This window comes from Phascolarctos cinereus, unplaced genomic scaffold, assembly GCF_003287225.1.
Source record: "Phascolarctos cinereus isolate Bilbo 61053 unplaced genomic scaffold, phaCin_HiC Scaffold_9;HRSCAF=440, whole genome shotgun sequence".
NCBI classification, from domain to species: domain Eukaryota; kingdom Metazoa; phylum Chordata; class Mammalia; order Diprotodontia; family Phascolarctidae; genus Phascolarctos; species Phascolarctos cinereus.
The window spans coordinates 251,960,135-251,978,195 of record NW_027556402.1 but is presented as its reverse complement, the minus strand read 5'-3'; the positions used below and the strand labels follow the sequence as shown (position 1 = coordinate 251,978,195).

Here is an 18,061-nt window from a genome sequence, read left to right as displayed (position 1 = left end):
CCTTCTGAGGATGTTGGTCTGTTTATACAGCTGTAACTGATTCTGATGGAAGAGTAAATGGAAAGGGAAGATTTAAAGAGACTGGAGAGAATATAACCAGTAGGATAGCTTAGTGAGGTTTGGTGAGATTCATGGGTGAGGGCTTTGTTTTGTTTCTGAAAACCTCCCTGGAAAGGGATGAAGAGTCCCCTTAAGACCGCATTTGAGATGGTAGAAAACATCTGAGCACTGGCCCTGAATTCAGGAGGACCTGAGTTCAAATCCAGCCTCAACACATAACACTTACTAGCTGTGTGACCCTGGGCAAGTCACTTAACCCCATTGCCTAGCCAAAAAAAAAAAATCTGGATATTGTATAGGGGAGTGCCTTTGGACTTTTTACTTGTTGATTGATTTACACATCATTTAGGACAAGTGGCAGAGCCCTGATGATCTAGGGATGGTTTAATTGAGTTATGGGGATTAGAGGTCTAATCCTGACCTTGTGCTGGAGCTTTTGAAAGGGAAGAGAAGATCTGCCAGAGATTGTAGAACTGGAGAGTGTTATGCCGAAGACCCAAACTAGGAGAGCTGTGAGAGGGCTGCCGCCCGGAAATCGGATTAGGGTCCCTTGGAGGGTGGAGAGGAGTAAGCCTATGCAGCTACCTAGCAGTCCCCTCACCAGTGATGGCGGCCATGGAAATACATGGAGAAATCCTGTGGAGAGCGCAGGACCATAGAAGAAGACGTGATGTGTCCTAAAGGATTGGGATGGGTGGGGAAGAGGAGAGGAACATCCATGTACAGCCTGGAAGCTGTATAGGGAACAGGAAGCCTGAGCTCTAATCTTGGCTCTCCTGCCTAGGACTGATCATTCGAATCTCAGCTCCCTGAGGCCAGTGACCGTCGCAGTTTCATCATTTTAGCCTCTGAAGTTAAGCACAGAGCCAGACACGTATTAGGTGATGAATACTTATATACCGATGGCAGTTTTGTCAGGTTTAGAAGTGGAAAGGACCTTAAACGTGCTCTGATTGTCTCCCCTCCCTTTACATGTGAGGAGGCAGATGTCCAGGGGAGCCTTGGGTGCAGAGTTCAGTATCCCCTTCCTCGGGTTTTTCTGCCCCCTACCCAGGGTGTTTCCAGCTGAGTCACAGTGGCCTTGAAGGTTAGGTCTTTCCTTAAGCAGGCCAAATCAAAGGCCATATTTCAGCTTTTCAGATTTTTGGTGAAGCTCCATTTAATCCCAGTCAGGAATCTTTATGGTATCCTGGGTGTGTTCCCAGTGGAATGGAAGCTCCTGTAGGGCAGGGACTGTGTCAAGGTGTCTGTACGTTCCTGCTCCTAGTTCAGTGCCTCACACGTACCAAGTGCTTAATAAATGCTTGAATTGTTCTGAGACACTGGGACAGAGACTGTGACGTACAAGTGGGAGGCCCTGGAGATTTGGGGAAGTGGTGGAACTGAAGGCGCCCGTTGAAGCGCAAGCTTTGGTGAGGAGGAGAGCTTCCTGATTCCCTAAGAACGTGCAAGAGGAGGAATGAATGCACAGACTTTGAAGTTGTCATTAAGAAAACTTTCATCTGATGGCCTCACTCATCTGCATAGTAGATGGTATTCTGTTCTGCTTTTCAGTCGTTGCAGTCATCTCCAAACTCTCCGTGACTCCGCTTAAGGATTTCTTGGTGGAAATACTGGAGAGTTTGCCATTTGCTTTTCCAGCTCATTTCACAGATGAGGAAACTGAGGCAGACAGGGTGAAGTGACTTGCCCACAGTCACGCAGCTGCTGTCTGATGAGCCTTTCTGACTCCAAGCCCACGGCTCTATCCACTGCACCACCCGCCTGGCCACTGTTCCATTAGGAGAGAACTAAGATGATGACACACTGGGGATTTGAAGGTGAAGAGGTCTGGATCAGAAGCTGGTGGACCCACCATGCAGAATTTTGACCTTATTTTCTTTTCTCCCCTTCAGCCTGAGAAAGGCACTGTGCTGGGCTTTGACCTCCGGGGCTTTAAGTGTGGCCTCCCCTGCCTGTTATGTACCTCCTCTTCACCTTCCCCTCCTCGAATTCCAGCTCCTTTCAAGGCTTAAGTGCTACCACCACCCATAGAAATTATTTCCTTAACACCCTCCCCCAGTAAGTCAACGATTTTCCCAAAATTACTTTATGTTCTGTATGTGTTTCTTTCTGTGTGGTTCCCTTTACTCACCAGTATAGATTAAAGGCTCTCTGAGGGCATAGCCTGGTTTTGGCTGTGTATTCCCTATGCCTAACATATAGAAGGTATTCAGTAGTGCTCCTTGGATTGAATTGGTGTCCTCTTTCCACGTAGAATTTCAAATTAGAAGGTTAGGAGACAGAGTTTAAGACAAAAGATGTATTTGCAAAAGTAATTATTCAAAATCAGGGACTCATTCCAGGAGTGCTGGGGAATAGAAGAGGCCTTCAGAGTTGTTAGAAGCACTCTGGGAGGAAAAACATTCCTCTCAGAACAGAGAAGCCTCATTTGGCTTGGTTTAATTTTCCTCTTTGTGTATTACTCATAGAAGGTTCTCCTCTCTGAAGGGCTAATTCTTTCAATGCATCGGGTGACTCCTTAAGCTTTTCAGACTGATTTTTATGCTGGCCCATTTCTGGTGCTTGGGGATTTGAAAGCAGAAAAACAAAACAAAACAAAAATACTGATGGCTTATAAAAACCCACCCAAAATACCAGAACCCTCTTCTATGTCCTCCTTCTATTCCATTTCTCCTTGGAATCATCTCTTATAAACACGGAGTAAGACTTTCCTTTCTCTATTGCCAGGGTTGACCTTTCATCACAGGAAGGACCCAGGCCCACCCTCATCACTTTGATAGCACTTAGGTATATGTAGACAATGCCCCGGTTTTTCATTCATTGGAAGCTGGGCCAACAACAGAAAATGTGACCCAATTTTTTCAGGGCAGGAGTCTCCATATCCTTTAGCTTTTGGTTTATGATTTTTTCACCTAGTCCCTAAATCTGGGTATTGCTGTGAATGACATCAAACTGAAATGGTTAAAATATATTTTTCTATGCTGTGTGGCTTGGTGTCTTTAGAGTATAATGCTGGAGGAACTTGAGTGTTCTATCCATGAACTTGGTTAAGAGGAAAGGTAGGGAGAGAAGGACATTAGTGAATACTCTCAATGACCTTGAGTTGGAAGAACCTAAGGAAGAAATCTAAGGATTCTCTCCTTGACCTGGAGAAAGCTGGAATTGGAAAAGCTTCTCTCTTTGAACTGGAGAAAAGTGAGACCTCAGAAGAATTCTCTTGGTGAATTTGGGCCAGAAGGTGGTAGAACTTCATATTACATTCTTTCAGTGATTTTGGAACAAAGAAACAGGGAATACATGTGCATCATCTTGTTGAAATTGACCTGAAGAAAGGTGACTTAGAATGGATTCTGTGGGTGAATTTCTGTTGTAGGAAGGGGGAACTTTTGTAAATTCTCCAAGTGAATTTAATTTGTAGAAAGAGACTTTCTCTGGATTCTTCCTCTAATTTGGGGCAGGGGGAGGAGGAAAAAAGAAAGGAGAAAGAGGAGAATGAGACAGGGGAAGTATAAAAGGGAAGGGCAGAAGGGCTACAGGGCTTTAGTAAGTATAATCCCCAATTAAGGAGACAGAGAACTCCTTCTCATTTTGGCCAGCAGGGTTTGCCTGAATCTGGAACTGGAACTTTCTTTCATCTTCATGATGTTCAAGGTCCTTGCTTTCAGAAGGCAGGAAAAATACAACCTATAAAGCCAGCCAGAAACAAGACCCATTAAACTCACCCCAGTCCCTTTCCTGCATGTCTCATCTTCCTCCCACTGAACCTCAGATGCTTCCTACATCTTTCCAGTGACTGCCTTCCCTCCCTGCTCCTCAGTTGCCTCAGCAGAAAGATGATGGGGTGTAGGGTTAGAGGACCTGTGTGTTGATTCTAGTGATCTACTTAACTATTGGTGTGGTGTTGGCCAAGACCCCTCACCATTCTGGGCCTTCCCTGCATTACCTGTGCCATGAGAGGACAGAGTGGGAGTTGATGGCCTCAAGGGCCCCTTTGACTCTAAATCTGTGATCTGGTGATTCTCCATTCTCTGTTTCTCTTCTCAAGCTGTTATCACTAGCCACCTTTCTCATTTCTGACATTTCACTGTCTTTCTTATTGGGTTAAACAGAAAGGTTCTTGCCCAGAACTGAGCTAAGGTGCTGAGAAGAATGGAAATTGGAGACTTAGCTCGTACCCTCAAAAAGCTTATACTCTGGTTGGTCATCTGTAAGAAAAAGCTGGATATCATATGGCCATGTCTGTCTAATGCAGGTTCAGATTAATATCAGAGAATCACAGAATTGGAAGTGTCATCAGAAGACATCTAACCCAACTTGTACCTGACTCTCTTCGGTGTAACCAATAGGCAGCTAGGTGGCACAGTGTTTAGAACACTGGACCTGGATTCAGGAAGACCTGAGTCTCTATCTGGCCTCAGACACTTTCTAGCTACCTGGGCAAGTCCTTAGCACTTGAGTGCCTCAGTTTTCTCAACTGCAAAATGAGAATAATAATAGCACCTACCTCCCAGGGTTGTTTTGAGAATCGAATGAGACAATATTTATAGAGTACTTAGAACAGTGCCTGGCCCGTCATAGGCACTATATAAATGTTAGCTATTTGTTATTATTATTAGCAATTCCTAAAGCTAGTCATCACCTATGATAGTCACAACCACACAACTTGGAGCTTCTCTTTCTCCCACCTCTTTGGCGTTTCTCCATATCACATTTCTTTTAAAGGCTAAGACTGTCACCGTGATGCACAGTTCAGCAATAGTGAGGAAAAGTATCAGAGCCAGCACTCCCTATGAAACAAGACAAAGAACAAAGGGCAATTAGTAGTCAAGAAGGAGGAGGGCTTCCTCAGAGTTGCCAGACAAAGTCGTGTCTAAAATAAAGCAGACATCAATTAGAGAACATGTGGGGTGACACCGTACTGTCTGGACCCCTTTTAGCTCTCTTCTTGTATTACCTGTAACATAGCATTAAGACATTCCCCACAGTTTAAGTGTTCAGATCTTACTTCCAAATAGCTGTAAGATACCTTGGCAGCTTTGGCTACTGGAGGAAGAGGGAGGCTTCTTTGCCCCGAGGGCACACCATAGCTTGGGCACTTTCTGTGTACCCCTCCCCCACCCTCCACTGTTCCTTGGCCTTTGGAATACCCTGCATGTCCTGGTACTGGGCTCCCTGCCAACCTAGGTTTGGAAAAGGGATGAGATGGATGGTAGCAGTGCTGTGTTCTGACTCAGAAGCCTGTCTTTAGGTTGTGGTGGGTTTTCATGAAGGTAGCACATCAAATCAAGTTGAAGGGGCTCCTGGTGTAGCTAGGGAAGAGTTAGTAGACTACAGCCACCTGAACTTGGAGCATCTGTCAGTAAGAGACTCGTATAAGAATCACAAACCCAGTAACAATCACCATGATTTCTTCCTGTGCAGTGGAAAGTGTTTCTGATCAGAGAATGTGGGTTCAAATCCCTCCTCCAGCACTAATTTCTGGGTGACCTTAGCCAAGCCCCTGAAGTTCGATGGCCCTCAGCTTCCTCACTGTAAAATGAGGGGGAAGGTGGCTGAGAGAGTGTCTGAGGTCCTTCTAGTTCTGTAACTCTCATTCTGTCAGCCAAAGCTCTATTCACTGGAGCATGTCTGCACTTTGCAGTGGTGCAGATAAGACTTGTCCCTCAAAGTCTCTCCTGGGATTTTTTTTTTTTCTGACACATATCAGAATGAAGATGGGTGATTCCTGAATGCATTGGCCCTGTGGGGGCCAATGCATTCCCTCACTGTGGGGACTTCTCTGAATCTCAGTTTCCTCATTGTGAAAAGGGGATAATAATAGTTCCTGCCTTATAGGGCTGTTGTTAGCATCAAATGAGATAGTACCTAGCAAGTTTCTGGAAAATCTAAAAGCCATAATACTATACATTTGGCTAATATTTCCAAGAGTGTCCAGATCAGACCTCTGGGGTACATCTAGTCTTGCACCAAAGCATTTATTGAGGAAGGTTCTTCCAGCCTCTGATGTTACACAAAAAGGTTATGGGGCATGACCCAAACTCTCCTTGCCTTTACTGACTCACTGGCTCTGGCATCCATTACTTTATCAAAATAGCTTCCAGTCTATTTTTTTTTTCACCTGGAATGTGTTTTGCAAGCTTGCTATTTACTCTGTGCAAGCTTACTTTTCTTAGGATTTAATGGTTCCCTCCAAATCCTAGTATTTATTTCAATATTTGGGGAAATTCTATTTTTGTCTCATCTGGATCATTCAAGAATTCATAAATTTTTGATCATAGATTCAGGTTTTATTAGTGATCCCTTTTCAATTTTTACTCTCTCAAACGTGTACTCCTATCTATTGTTATTGGTATACCTTACCCTTTTTCTCGGTCTAGCAATCAATCATTGTGCTGGGCTCTTTGCCAGGGGTACATGAAGACAACAAAGACACAATACCTCCCATAAAAGACTTTGCATTTATCAGAAAAGACACCATGTATGTATATTAACATATCCTCCATTTATACAAAATAAATGCAAGTGAAATGGTGGGGGAGGCCAGTGGCTTTCATCCATTTATTCTGATTCTGCCTCATGCAGTGCTGTGTTCCTTTCAAATATTAGAGGATAGTGATAATGGATGGCCTACCTCTTCTCGATGGTCCCCATCTCTATGGTTTGCTGTTCCTCACACATGATGCTCTATCTCCCACCACCATATTTTTGTCCTGGCTGTGCCCCATGCCTGTGAGTGCAGGAGTGTACAAAGTCTAGACTTAGTGTCAGAAGACCTGGCTATGGGACTTGATCTTTGTGACCTTGGGTGAGCTACTCCTAACCTCTCAACAGCACTGGCTGCTTGAGAGACCCTTCCAACTCTATGTCTTAGGCCCCCCAGCCAATGGTAACTTATGTTTTAATTCTCTTTTGGTGTCCAAGTCTGTTAGAGATATTTTGGTTGAGATTATATTGGCAAGTGGTTTTACATATTGGTAATCCACTTCTTCCTCATTTTCTGCCATGGAATTGCTGGGCTACCCACTACATAAGGCTTTCCTGATCATCCCTCCACCTCCAAATATAGTTATGAGTATTCTCTCCCATTTTTTTGGTACTAAGTTACTTGTCTGCTTGTCCTTTTCCTCCAAGAGAATGAAAAACTCTTTCAGGCAGGAATTGTGTCATTTTTTTTTGTTTATATCCCCACCCTGGACTATAGAGAGGGATAAGGATAGGGACATGGCCTGTGATTTCATTGGTATAGAGAATTCTCGGGGGTAGGAACTTCCTCTTCCAAGGCACGTCAGCACCGTCTGTGCCATGTTGAGTCTTGACAGTTGCCTGGAGCACTGACAAGGAAGGTGATTTGCCTAGAGTCACATGACCAAGTGTGTGCAGAGGCAAAATTGGAACCCAGATCTTCCTGGCTTCAGGTCAGCTATCTATTACACCACACTCTACCTTGTGGTCTTCAAATGACTGTTGAAATGAATTGAAATCAGAAGGAAATGGGGTCTGAGTGAATGAGGCCTAACTATTCCATGTAATTGGTCTAGCATGGTGGGATTTTGACATATAGAACAGAACCACTTACTAGAAAGAGTGTTCTCCCAATAGCACATATGCCAGACTTGGTGGGAGTCCGGCAATGGAAATAGTTGTCTTCATGGAAGCTGTAAAGAATGATAGCAATCCCTGCTGCAGCCACTAGGGTGGTCACCACGCCCAAGTATAGACTGAAGTGCATCTGTAAGAGAAGGAGCACTCAGGATGGGACGCTTAGCACCGCGCCCCCCCCCCCCCCAGCAGGACAATGTCCATCTGGACAAGATCCCCGGGTGGCTGGATCCTGATCTGGCAGAGGGAGGAAGAAGCCCACAGACTAAGTGAGACAGATGGAGGGGTGTGTGGGAGGGCGGGGTCAGGGTAAGGACCCAAAATGAGGGGTGCTCGACTCCCATGTTAATTCCAGTGTGGAAAGGGACAGACCCCCCTGCAGGGCCTACGCTTCTCCCTTAGAAGAATTCAGCATTGGACTCTGAAAACAGGTTTGAAGTCAGGGGCATGCTGGAGCCAGCTCAGACTGGTTACTGAGAGTTGATTGTTAAATGTTCAGTGTGAGCGTTTATTCACAGCTCAGAAATCAGCAAATGATACAAATCAGGGCTCGATTTGCTCTTTTGTTGATTGTCTTCTAACGCGGTGGATAAAGTGTTAATGAAGGTGTTCATCCTGTCCCACTCTCTGTGACCCCGTTTGGGGTTTTCTTGGCAGAGATACTGGAGTGGTTTGTCATTTCCTTCTCCAGCTCGTTTTACAGATGAGGAAACTGAGGCAAGCAGGGTTAAGGGACTTGCTTAGGGTCATATAGCTGGTAAGTGTCTGAAGCTAGATTAGAACTCACAAGGATGACTCTCAGACTTCAGGAAGTCACTTAAAAGTGTGTCCATTTTTTTTCCACCCAGAGAGCTGGTTGTTAAGCAGCTAAATGGTTCTGACATAAACTATTTGCCTTCAGTCAGAGGTCCTGAAGAAGAGATCAAGGCACAGTTTGGTTGAAGAATCTTAGATTTAGCCTGGAAGATGGACGACTGGGGCCTGGGGGAGGGAGGATAGGCCATGATGGCTGCCTTTGAGTTTTTGTAGGGCAAGACGCAGAGTCTGAGAGTCCCAAGACTGGAAGGGCCTTCAGAAGCCATTTAGCCTGCACCTGAATGCTTCTCTCCCACATACCCGAAGAGTGGTCATCCAACTTCGGCTTAAAGATTTACGTTAAGGAAGAATTGACTTCTACTTATGGATAGCACCCGTTATTAAGATGTTTTTCTTTTTGTGGCAGCAAGCCTAAATCTGCCACGCATTACTACTACCTCTGCACTCTGGGCCAACAGAAAAAAAGAAAGTCTCTTTTCCATTTGATTGCCTTCCAGATAGAGACAACTTGAGACAACTCTGGTGTGTCTCTGGCATCTTTTCTTTTTCGATCTGAGCAGCCCCAGTTCCTTCAGCCCGTCCTCATGGGAGATCATCTCAAGTGCTTTTACCTCAGTCATGAGTCAGCAGATGTGGCTTTGAAACCAAACTCAGCTGTAGGACGTGGGGATGATCTTTGCTAAACCCCTTACTCTCTCCTAGCCTCATGCTCCTTATCTGTAAACTGAGGGAGTTCTGCCAGATGATCTCTGAGTTCCCCTTGGGCTTTTTTCATAATAGAAGCCAGGCAAAGACCCCAAAGAAATGAGCTCAAGGAGGAAGGGATGGTAGAAGAGAAGCTTAAGACTTGAGGAGAAGAAGAGAGAGGGGCAGCAGAAGGATCTGGGCTTGAGGAGAAAAGAGTTGTTTCAACATGTCAATAAAGTGTGGCCAAAACTACCCAATCCTAATAAATGGCAGAAGTTAGTGAGAGGAACCATTTGAGTGTGGCACTCAAAGGTGGGAAGGGGTGCTGCAGAGAGGAAAGACTCTTGTCTTCTTGCAGTTCCATAGGCAGTTCTGTAGGGGAACGCTAGCAAACAGACTGAGGGTCTCATCTGTAGTCGACGTGAAAGCAATGAAGACTTTGCCATAGCCCACTTTGGATGTCATGTTTGTAAGTCCTCCATGGCTGAGTACTTGCCTTCTGCACTCAAAAGTTCAGGCTGATCCCTCTCCTTGAAGAAGTGAAGGGTCTAGAGCAACTGTTTTCCATTTTCTAGGGTATCAGAGACAATTATGTGTTTCTAAAACAAACAAACAAAACCGAGCAAAGCAAGCCAAAGCAAACACAAAAAACCCAGAAGAGCATTAGGGTGAGAAAACAAGCAAACTGAAAACGGTTCCCTGAATTCAAGGTCAGTCTCAACGTATAAAAGGAAGTTGGTGGGTGGAAAAATGCCATAGGCATGAGGAAGGACACCTAGAGGTAAAACCAAAATAAACCAAATACCTTGGAACTTCTTCCCAAAGGGGAGCTCTGACACAAGAGCCAGGTCTGCTGACTCAAGCCTAATGTAAAAGGACTTGAGATGATCTCCCGTAAGGACCGAGTGAAGGAACGGAGGCTGTTTAGATTGGAAAAGAGCAGCCATCTGTCCTTCTAGGAATGATAAATTAGTCCCCTAGGTACTATCAGCTGAGAGACAATCCCAGAAGGATCGGAAGAGAAAGACATGAGCAGGAGCCTTAGTGAGTCCAGTTTGGGAATATTGATAGAGCTCCCTGCCTGTTACCTAGTTAACCACAACAGAGTTCTGTTGCCTTTCCTGCTCACATGTCCAATGCATGGCAGGAAGGAATTCAACTGAGAATTGTTAAAATAGATAACTCCTGCCTGCTTTTGATCTATGTGGGCACAATTGATGCTCAGAGGAATGAATGCCAAAGATTAGGAAATTTTGAGCAAGAAATAGGAGACCTTTGAGGGCACAGGTTTTGTTTTAATCACTGTTACCCATCAAAAGCCAGAAATAAGAGAAAATAATATTGGGGGGATGTAAATATAGGGATCAAAGAGATCTGAGAATCAGATTCAGATCTCTGTACTCTCCCTTAAAATGGAGGAAGGTCAGACTCCTGGCTGAAGACAGAGTATACCTAGCATCGGCTGTAACAGATTTATTTGCCTCGATTCTTGCAAATCTAATAAAAAGGTGTTTTAACTAAAAAGAAAGGGGAGAAATGGCTAACGTATACCCACCGGGGCCTCATAGCTATTAAGCATCTAAGGCCAGATTTGAACTCCTGAAGGTGAGTCTTCCTGACTCCAGGCCTGGCATTCTATTTATTGTGCGAATACCTGCCCCAGGCAGGATCTAAAGCAGGGTCCCAATGCAAGCCTTCCTGACTCCAGGGCCAGCACTTTGAAATATAGTACAGCCAAGGTGCCCAGGAGTTTATTGGAGACAAAATTCAAGAAGAGAAACAGGAATGAAAGCTTTGTTATGTCTTTGATGTTTATTCTCAATGCAGATAATGTAGATAATAAACACAGTTCTGATGCCAGGAGGTAAATTTGACCAAATAGTATTTCTGAGTCTTGATTAGACTCATCATTGAACTGTGCCCATAGAATTAATACCTTATTTAAAAGAGATAGAATGGTGGTTGTTGGCATCTTGGTCCTCTTCAAGAACAGATGACATCACTGTGTTAGAATCAAGTTACAGTGTGTCCAGCTATGGCTGATCAGACCAACATGAGCTCAGAAGGCTCTGCGGTAGGTTGGGCACAAATAGTCCAGGTAAGCATTTGGGGTGGATTCTCTAAATTTGCGCATCTCGTGTTTCTTTTGAGCTACTTCCATTCTTCTTTGCTAATGAAGCCCTCTTTGATGAGGGCATGCCATGCGGGGCAATCCTTTGCCAGCCTGTGGTCTGTGCAGCTGTGGAGGGTGGGGAAGAAGCCATGAGCTAGGAAAGCTCAGACTAGTGACAAGGGATAAAAAAGAAAAACTGAAGAACTAAAGAGCAGGAAAGAAAACCTGAATTAAAACAACAGCAACAAACCCTGGCTCAGAATCCCTAAACCAGCATAGGGGGTCATAAAATCGGAAGGAAGAATGAGTGTAATCTTAAAAACAAACCAAAACATTTTGAATCAGAAATGTGACTAAGAAATATGACCTGATAAGAAGTGAGATTCCCCAGAGATTATGGAACAATAGCAAGAAATTCCAGAATGATTCGAAAGAGAAATAAAACTATGCTTAGAGAAGAAACTAGGAATGTCTTTAGGTCACCAGTCAGACTTGTCAATGCAAAATTAAAAGGTCTGGTGGTGAGAATGGCAAAACTTAAAAGGAAATGAGACTGGCGACAAAATGGAGGATGGCAAAGAGAGGTTTTGTTTTGTTTTTAAAATCTGTATTGGAATGTTGTAGATATGCTTTAATTTGACTTTAGAAAAGCGTTTGAGAAAGTCATACTGTCCTTGTTTAAAAAGGTGGACAGATACGGTCTAGGTGATGCTGTAATTAACTGGATTCAGAACTGGTGGGATGGCTAAAGCTAGAATCATCATTATTTATTTGATGTCAACTTGGAAGTTGATCTCCTTTGGAGAATCTCAGAGATTTAGGCTTTGCTCTGTGTATAATGTGTTTATTAATAACTTGGATGAAAACATGGATATGTATTTTGGAAATGACACAAAGCTAGAATGGATAGCTGACACATCAGATGGCCGAGCCAGGATTAAATAGGATATTTAAAGACTAGAACATTGTCCTGAATAGATTATGATGATATGTAAGGATAGGGTCTGGACTTCTGATTCCATTGATAAAGCAAACTCCCACATGAGGTGACCCCCCTCTACCAATGCAGGCTGGAACCTCCTCTGCAAGATCAGTGAGGTAAGTGACTTGCCCAAGGTCATACTTCCAGTTTGCCTCAAAGGTGGGGCTTGAACCCAAGATTTAAGGCCAGTTCTCTATCCACTACTCCATGCTTGTCTTTTTCAAGGTCAACCACAAAGACTTACACAGAGATCCAAAGAATTAACATGACAGTTACAAGATGGGATGACTGAAAACCAAATTCTGTGAAGAAGCTCTAAGGGTTTTAGTGGCGTGTAATCCCAATATAAATCAACACTGGGGCTTGGCAGCCGAGAGAGCCACAGCAGACTACATTGGCTCCCTCTGCTCTGTCCCGGTTGGACCCCATCTGCAAGCTGTTCAGTGAGATGAGGCCGTTTAGGGAGGCCGTTGGGAGCACAGCCCCAGTGGCGAAGGTCCTCCTTTCATGCCACAGGAGAAGTGTTGGAAGGAAGTCTGAATGTCGAGCCTCCAGAGGCTCACGGTGAGGGTGTTCAGGTCTGTGGCTGGAAGTGGGCTCGTGGGCAAGTGCCCAGTCCCAGAGAACAGAACTGGGATAACAGGGAAATGAGGGGTCGGGGTCCAGGGGAACAGAAGGAGATGAGTTCTGATGTCAGGGAAAACGTCCTAAGAATTAGAAATATCCCGATTCCTTCTCACTGGAGACGTGCAAGCAGAGACTAGATGACCATTTCCTTGGCCATTTGTTCCCTCAGCTCTAATACTGTGAGGGCTGGATGGTAGCGTAGCCAGGTGGCTCAATGGATGGAGCACTGGACCTGTGGTCGGGAAGACCTGAGTTCAAATCCAGCCTCAGACACTTAGTGGCTATGTGACCCTGGGCAAGTCACTGAACTGCTCTGTTTCTAAGTTGCTTCAACTGTAAAATGTAACCCCGTGCTGTTGTGAGAATCAAATGAGATATTTGCAAAGCACTTTGCAAACCTTACGTAAATACTAGCTCTTATTATTGTTAATCATTATGATTATATGGGTATTGGTGACTTCTTCATTGTTGGGAGTCTATGAGTCAGGGACTATGGACCACTTCTCCTTTTGAGAACTTTTCATGGGAATTTTGGTTTTTAAGGCTCACCATGGCAGTTATTTGGAGATTGATGTTTTAACTTATTTTTTTTTAAACCCAAACATGTGGGAGTTATAGAATAATGTAGGGGGTTGATGCATTAACAAATAGAATGGTTTCCATGTGGACAGGCCATAGAAAATCACTACGGGTCTGGTGATTTCTGAAAGCTTTTAATCAGGAGCTATTCAACTGCATGGAAATTTTGAAATGTCAAGAGGATGTTCTTACCCAGCGAGGATATTTTACTTCATTAAGAATTGTGAAGTATCCTGTAATAACGTACTGTTGAGAGAATACATTGGTTAGTGAACCCTAAGTAGACCTCAAAAGTGACCCATGTATATCTTCATATGCTTAAGGAAGATTTGTTGACTGACTGACATCCCCTCCGCAACCAGTCACCATAGCTTCAGGATGGAGTCAAGGATCCCCGGGGGGATGATAAACACCATGGTGGAATATAAGTGGGCTCTGGGTCAGCTGTATGCTCAGCACCCATCAGAGCTTTTTACAGGGTACTGGGTCTAGATCTCCAGGGACCTCCAAGATCACCCAACCCAGCCCCTCATTTTACAGATGAGAAAATGGATGCCCAGGGAAGTTTGATAACCGGGGGAAGTCTTGCCATTGGAGTGTTGGCGACAGTGGCTTATGAAACAAAGGCTTCTTTGTGGAGCTGTCCAATCTCAACTCTGATCTGAGAGGCAGCTAGGTGGCAGGAACCATTCTACCGTTCCTCTCTTCCCCTTTCGCCATCTTTAGCAGTTACGCCTTTGTAAGGCTAGGTTCTTCAGAGTGACAGGAGTCCAGTCTCATTAAAATGTAATTTGTGCAATGGAGATGGAAACAAACCGGTACCTCCCAGGGAGATTGTTAGCCTTTTTCATAGAAGCCCACAGCTTGGGGTTCCCTTCATCACAGGAGAAGAGAAGCTGGGCCCACCCTCTCTAGCAACCAAGTGTCTGTCTTGAACCACAGAAGATTATGGTTTCAGAGAGACTGATGTCATGCTGACAGGTGAGTGCCTAGAGCGTGGCAAGGGGGCACCAAGCACCAGGGGCATGCGATGGAATGGAGGCAGATTCTGCTGCGCTCTGGCCCATGGATGCCATGGGATATGCCTTTTATCCCTGGTCCTCTACAAGCCCAGCCTCTCACCCGTATTCTGTGTTCAGACTCATGGAAACTGCCAGGAGTTTCAGAATAAATCCTCCATCTTGCTTCTACATTGTTTACTATACTCACACATGCTCCTGCCCAGAATGGATACCCCGTGAGAAAGATAATAGGCTGGTTATTTTGAAGATGAAGTCTGTTGACACTGTGCCATAAAATGTACCCCATGGCAGTGATAATAAGACCCAGGAAAATCTGGAAAACCTGTGTAAAGAGAAATGGGTCAAGATGAGGAGGTTAGTTTAAAAATGGGCTGCTTTTGAAGAAATTCAGCCTAAACTTTCTTTGGGAGTTCAGGAAGGGCTCCCCTGGCCCAGGTGAGGGGAGGATGCTGAATGCTCTATGTGAGCCCCTCAAGGTGATTTTCTCTTCCCCATATAGTAGCCTGTTTGATTGTGAGCTTCTGGAAGGCAGGGACTGACTTTTGCTTCTTTTTGTATCCTCAGCATCTAGGCACAGTGTCTGGCACATAGTAGGGGCTTAATGTTTACTGACTGACTGATAGGTCTTCACTTGGCTAGAGATGAGAAAGACCCAGCAGCCTGACTTCAGAAGGATAAGCCTTCTCAAATAGAGAGGTGAGGCCTACCTCGAGATGACGATCTCTCTGCCCCTGGCTGGTCACTGTCTGTGCCCTGTGGCCAGCTCTGTGCCCTACCTCCACCCCCCCTTTACTTTCAGGCTTTGTCTCAGCTCATCCTTTGGGTGATATCGTCATGGCAGAATTATGTTCTGCCCATGTCAGGCAAGGATGGATTGGGGAAGACTTGAGTGAATGTCTGCATTGGTCCTAACTGTGACTCAGTGCTGCATCTGTGAAGGGTCTTTTGAGGTCAGTGGGCAGTAGTTTGAGGGGGAGGAGAAGGAGGAAACAAATGATACATCATGATATGATTATTTTCATCCATTCGATTACAAGTACCTATTGTGGGAAGAGCAGTACTGGGGAGAGGGGTTACAAAGTGGAGGTAGAGAAGGTCCTTACAGTTAAGTGAGGGTTTCAGATTCCAATCCAAGGAACTACCAGACCCTGTCAAGTACATTAGAAGGATTCCAAACTAAATCTTTTAGGTAGCATCTCTGAAGAGAAAGGCATTAATGACAAAGAGGACAGGGAAATTTTCATGTCTTATCAATGCAGGGTTTTAATTCCATTAAATTATTCCGTCCATTATATTTGAACATTTATGTTTTTAATGAGTCACGTCACATGCATCAAGTACTGATGGGGCTTTGGGGAGCCATTGCCCATACCTGGCTTTTACCTCTTGCTTATTCAAACAGACATTTATTGAATGCTGCTTTGGGCAAGGCAACATGAATTACCCAAGGTCATCAGTTGCTGGCTCTTGGCAGCCCATTCTAGTTAGCATTTCTCGTTTTTCCTCTCAAGGCTACACTCCTGACTCTCTAGACCTCACTCCTGGACTTCCCACATTGGAAGGACCCTCCATTCCTGTGGCTTCTCCCTCTGATTGGCTGGTTCCTCCCAGAACCTCCATTTTAAGGAGGACACCCCCAGACCAATTGCATCTTTATTCCTCTCTAGACTGTACTCATGACTCTCTGGACTTTGTTTACCAAGTCCCCTGTGCCCACCCCTTCTCAGTTTCCTCCTTTGTGTTGTTTTCTCCCTTTGGAATGTAAGCTTCTTGAGGGTAGGCAGACCTGTCTTTCTTACAAATACTGTTGGAGGAGGTAGGGAAGAAAAAAAGGAAAAAAAGAAACTTACATGATAATTTTGTTGTATATTTGAAAGGAATAGCAAGTTGTGCATAGTACATTTGCAATTTCATTGCAATCGTCTTTTTTTATTATAGTCATAGAAATGCTTGCTTTGTTCCATAAATTAAAAATAAAATAAATTTAAAAAAGAAATATAGTTATCCAGCTATTAAAAAACAAAAACAAATACTGCTTGTATTTATATTACCAGCACTTAGCACAGGAACTGGCACAAAGAGCTTTGAATTTTTAAAAATTCAATTATGTTTTTCTTTTTTTCCTTTTTCTTCAATGCACTTTGATAGTTATTCTCAAGAACGGGAATCATCCCAATAAGCATTTCCAGGTCACAAGACTACTTTTTGTCTATAAACTGTCACCTGCTTTATCCTGGTAAAAGTGTGGATCTAGAAAGCAGGTCAACCTTGGCATCATCTGCCTGTAATTAGAGCAGAGTGACTCAGGAGCAGTTAAGCCAGGAGGCTTTTCAAATATGGCATCCTATCTCTCACTTTCCCAGTTCTCTGACCAGCAGTTGAAAGATTGTTGTTGAGTCATTTTTCAGTAGTGTCTGACTCTTCCTGACCTCATTTGGGATTTTCTTAACAAAGATACTGGAGTGGTTTCCCATTTCCATCTCCAGCTCGTTTTACCGATAAAGAAACTGAGGCAAACAGTTAAATGACTTGTCCAGGGTCACACAGCTAGTAAGTATCTGAGGCCAGGCACTCTATCCACTACTGCATTTACACAGAAATAAGTCAAGAAAGAAAGAAATAAAATATAATCTCCTTCTATCTGTGTCCCCAGCACCAAACACAGGTCTTGCTACATAGTAAGTGCTTAGCAAATGCTTGTTAAATGAATGTACAAGTGAAATGGCCCAGGCAGAGAGAAATGATTTCTCCCCCTGACCCTCACTTTGGAGGCAATCTGACTTACCCCCATCATCTTCGGCTCCCCCTTCAGGAAGTTCAGTAGGGTCTTAGAAGGCTTGTAGGGAAATGCAGTAATGACTATCTGTTCTGTTTGGAGAGGATCCCTGGGAAGTTCCTGGGTCTCCACTACCCTAGACTTTGGTGGCATGGTAAGGAAATGGATTATTTGATAGGAATATGCTAAATGAACAGGCTGGCCAACATCACAGCCAAGATCATGCTCTGCTCCTCTGCCCAGGTCACCTGGGTAGCTTGACTGCTCCTGGACTAGGTATTAGAATCATAGAGTCACAGGGCCATGGAGTCATAGTTCTGGAACTCCAGTGTCATAGAATCATGGAGCTGCTAGGAACCTTGAGAGCTTTCATCTGGCTCCCCGTGTCCAAGCAGGTGAGGAACTTGGACATCCAGGAACCTTGTCTTTGGGGTTAAGGACTTCTCCACTCTCCTGAGTCTGTAGTCTCATGGTTAAGAAGCATGTGAAGTATATCTCTCTTTTTCACTTTAAGCCAACCTCTCTTCTCTGTTATTTTGTAGACATGGAAAATATTACTTTCATATCACACTCATAAACCCCTCTAGATACTGTATTTGGTGCCGCCTTAATTTTCTCTTCTAGGCAAAGAAACTTCATTTATCTTAAATTTACATTAGAAGGCTTGTTTTCCATTCTTTTCATTATCTTGTCTCTTCCTTTTTTTCAAAATTGTCTTTTTCAAATAGAAAAAATCCACCTTTCTCCCCTACTGCCCAGTGGCAATGAAATAAAAACAAAACCCCTGTTACAAACAG

General features: G+C 44.2%; 1 protein-coding gene across 1 annotated transcript; it reads right to left on the bottom strand.

Moving 5' to 3' along the window:
• Positions 1–2,408: 2,408 nt before the first annotated feature.
• LOC110200709 (membrane-spanning 4-domains subfamily A member 14-like) lies at positions 2,409–17,564 on the bottom strand. The gene is made up of 6 exons (XM_020976122.2): positions 17,274–17,564; positions 14,676–14,810; positions 13,659–13,712; positions 7,640–7,792; positions 4,749–4,850; positions 2,409–3,747 (listed from the first exon to the last, which is right to left on the bottom strand). Exons 1-6 carry the CDS (start codon positions 17,415–17,417, stop codon positions 3,604–3,606), a joined length of 732 nt encoding a protein of 243 aa, XP_020831781.1. The 5' UTR covers positions 17,418–17,564; the 3' UTR covers positions 2,409–3,603.
• Positions 17,565–18,061: the final 497 nt, after the last annotated feature.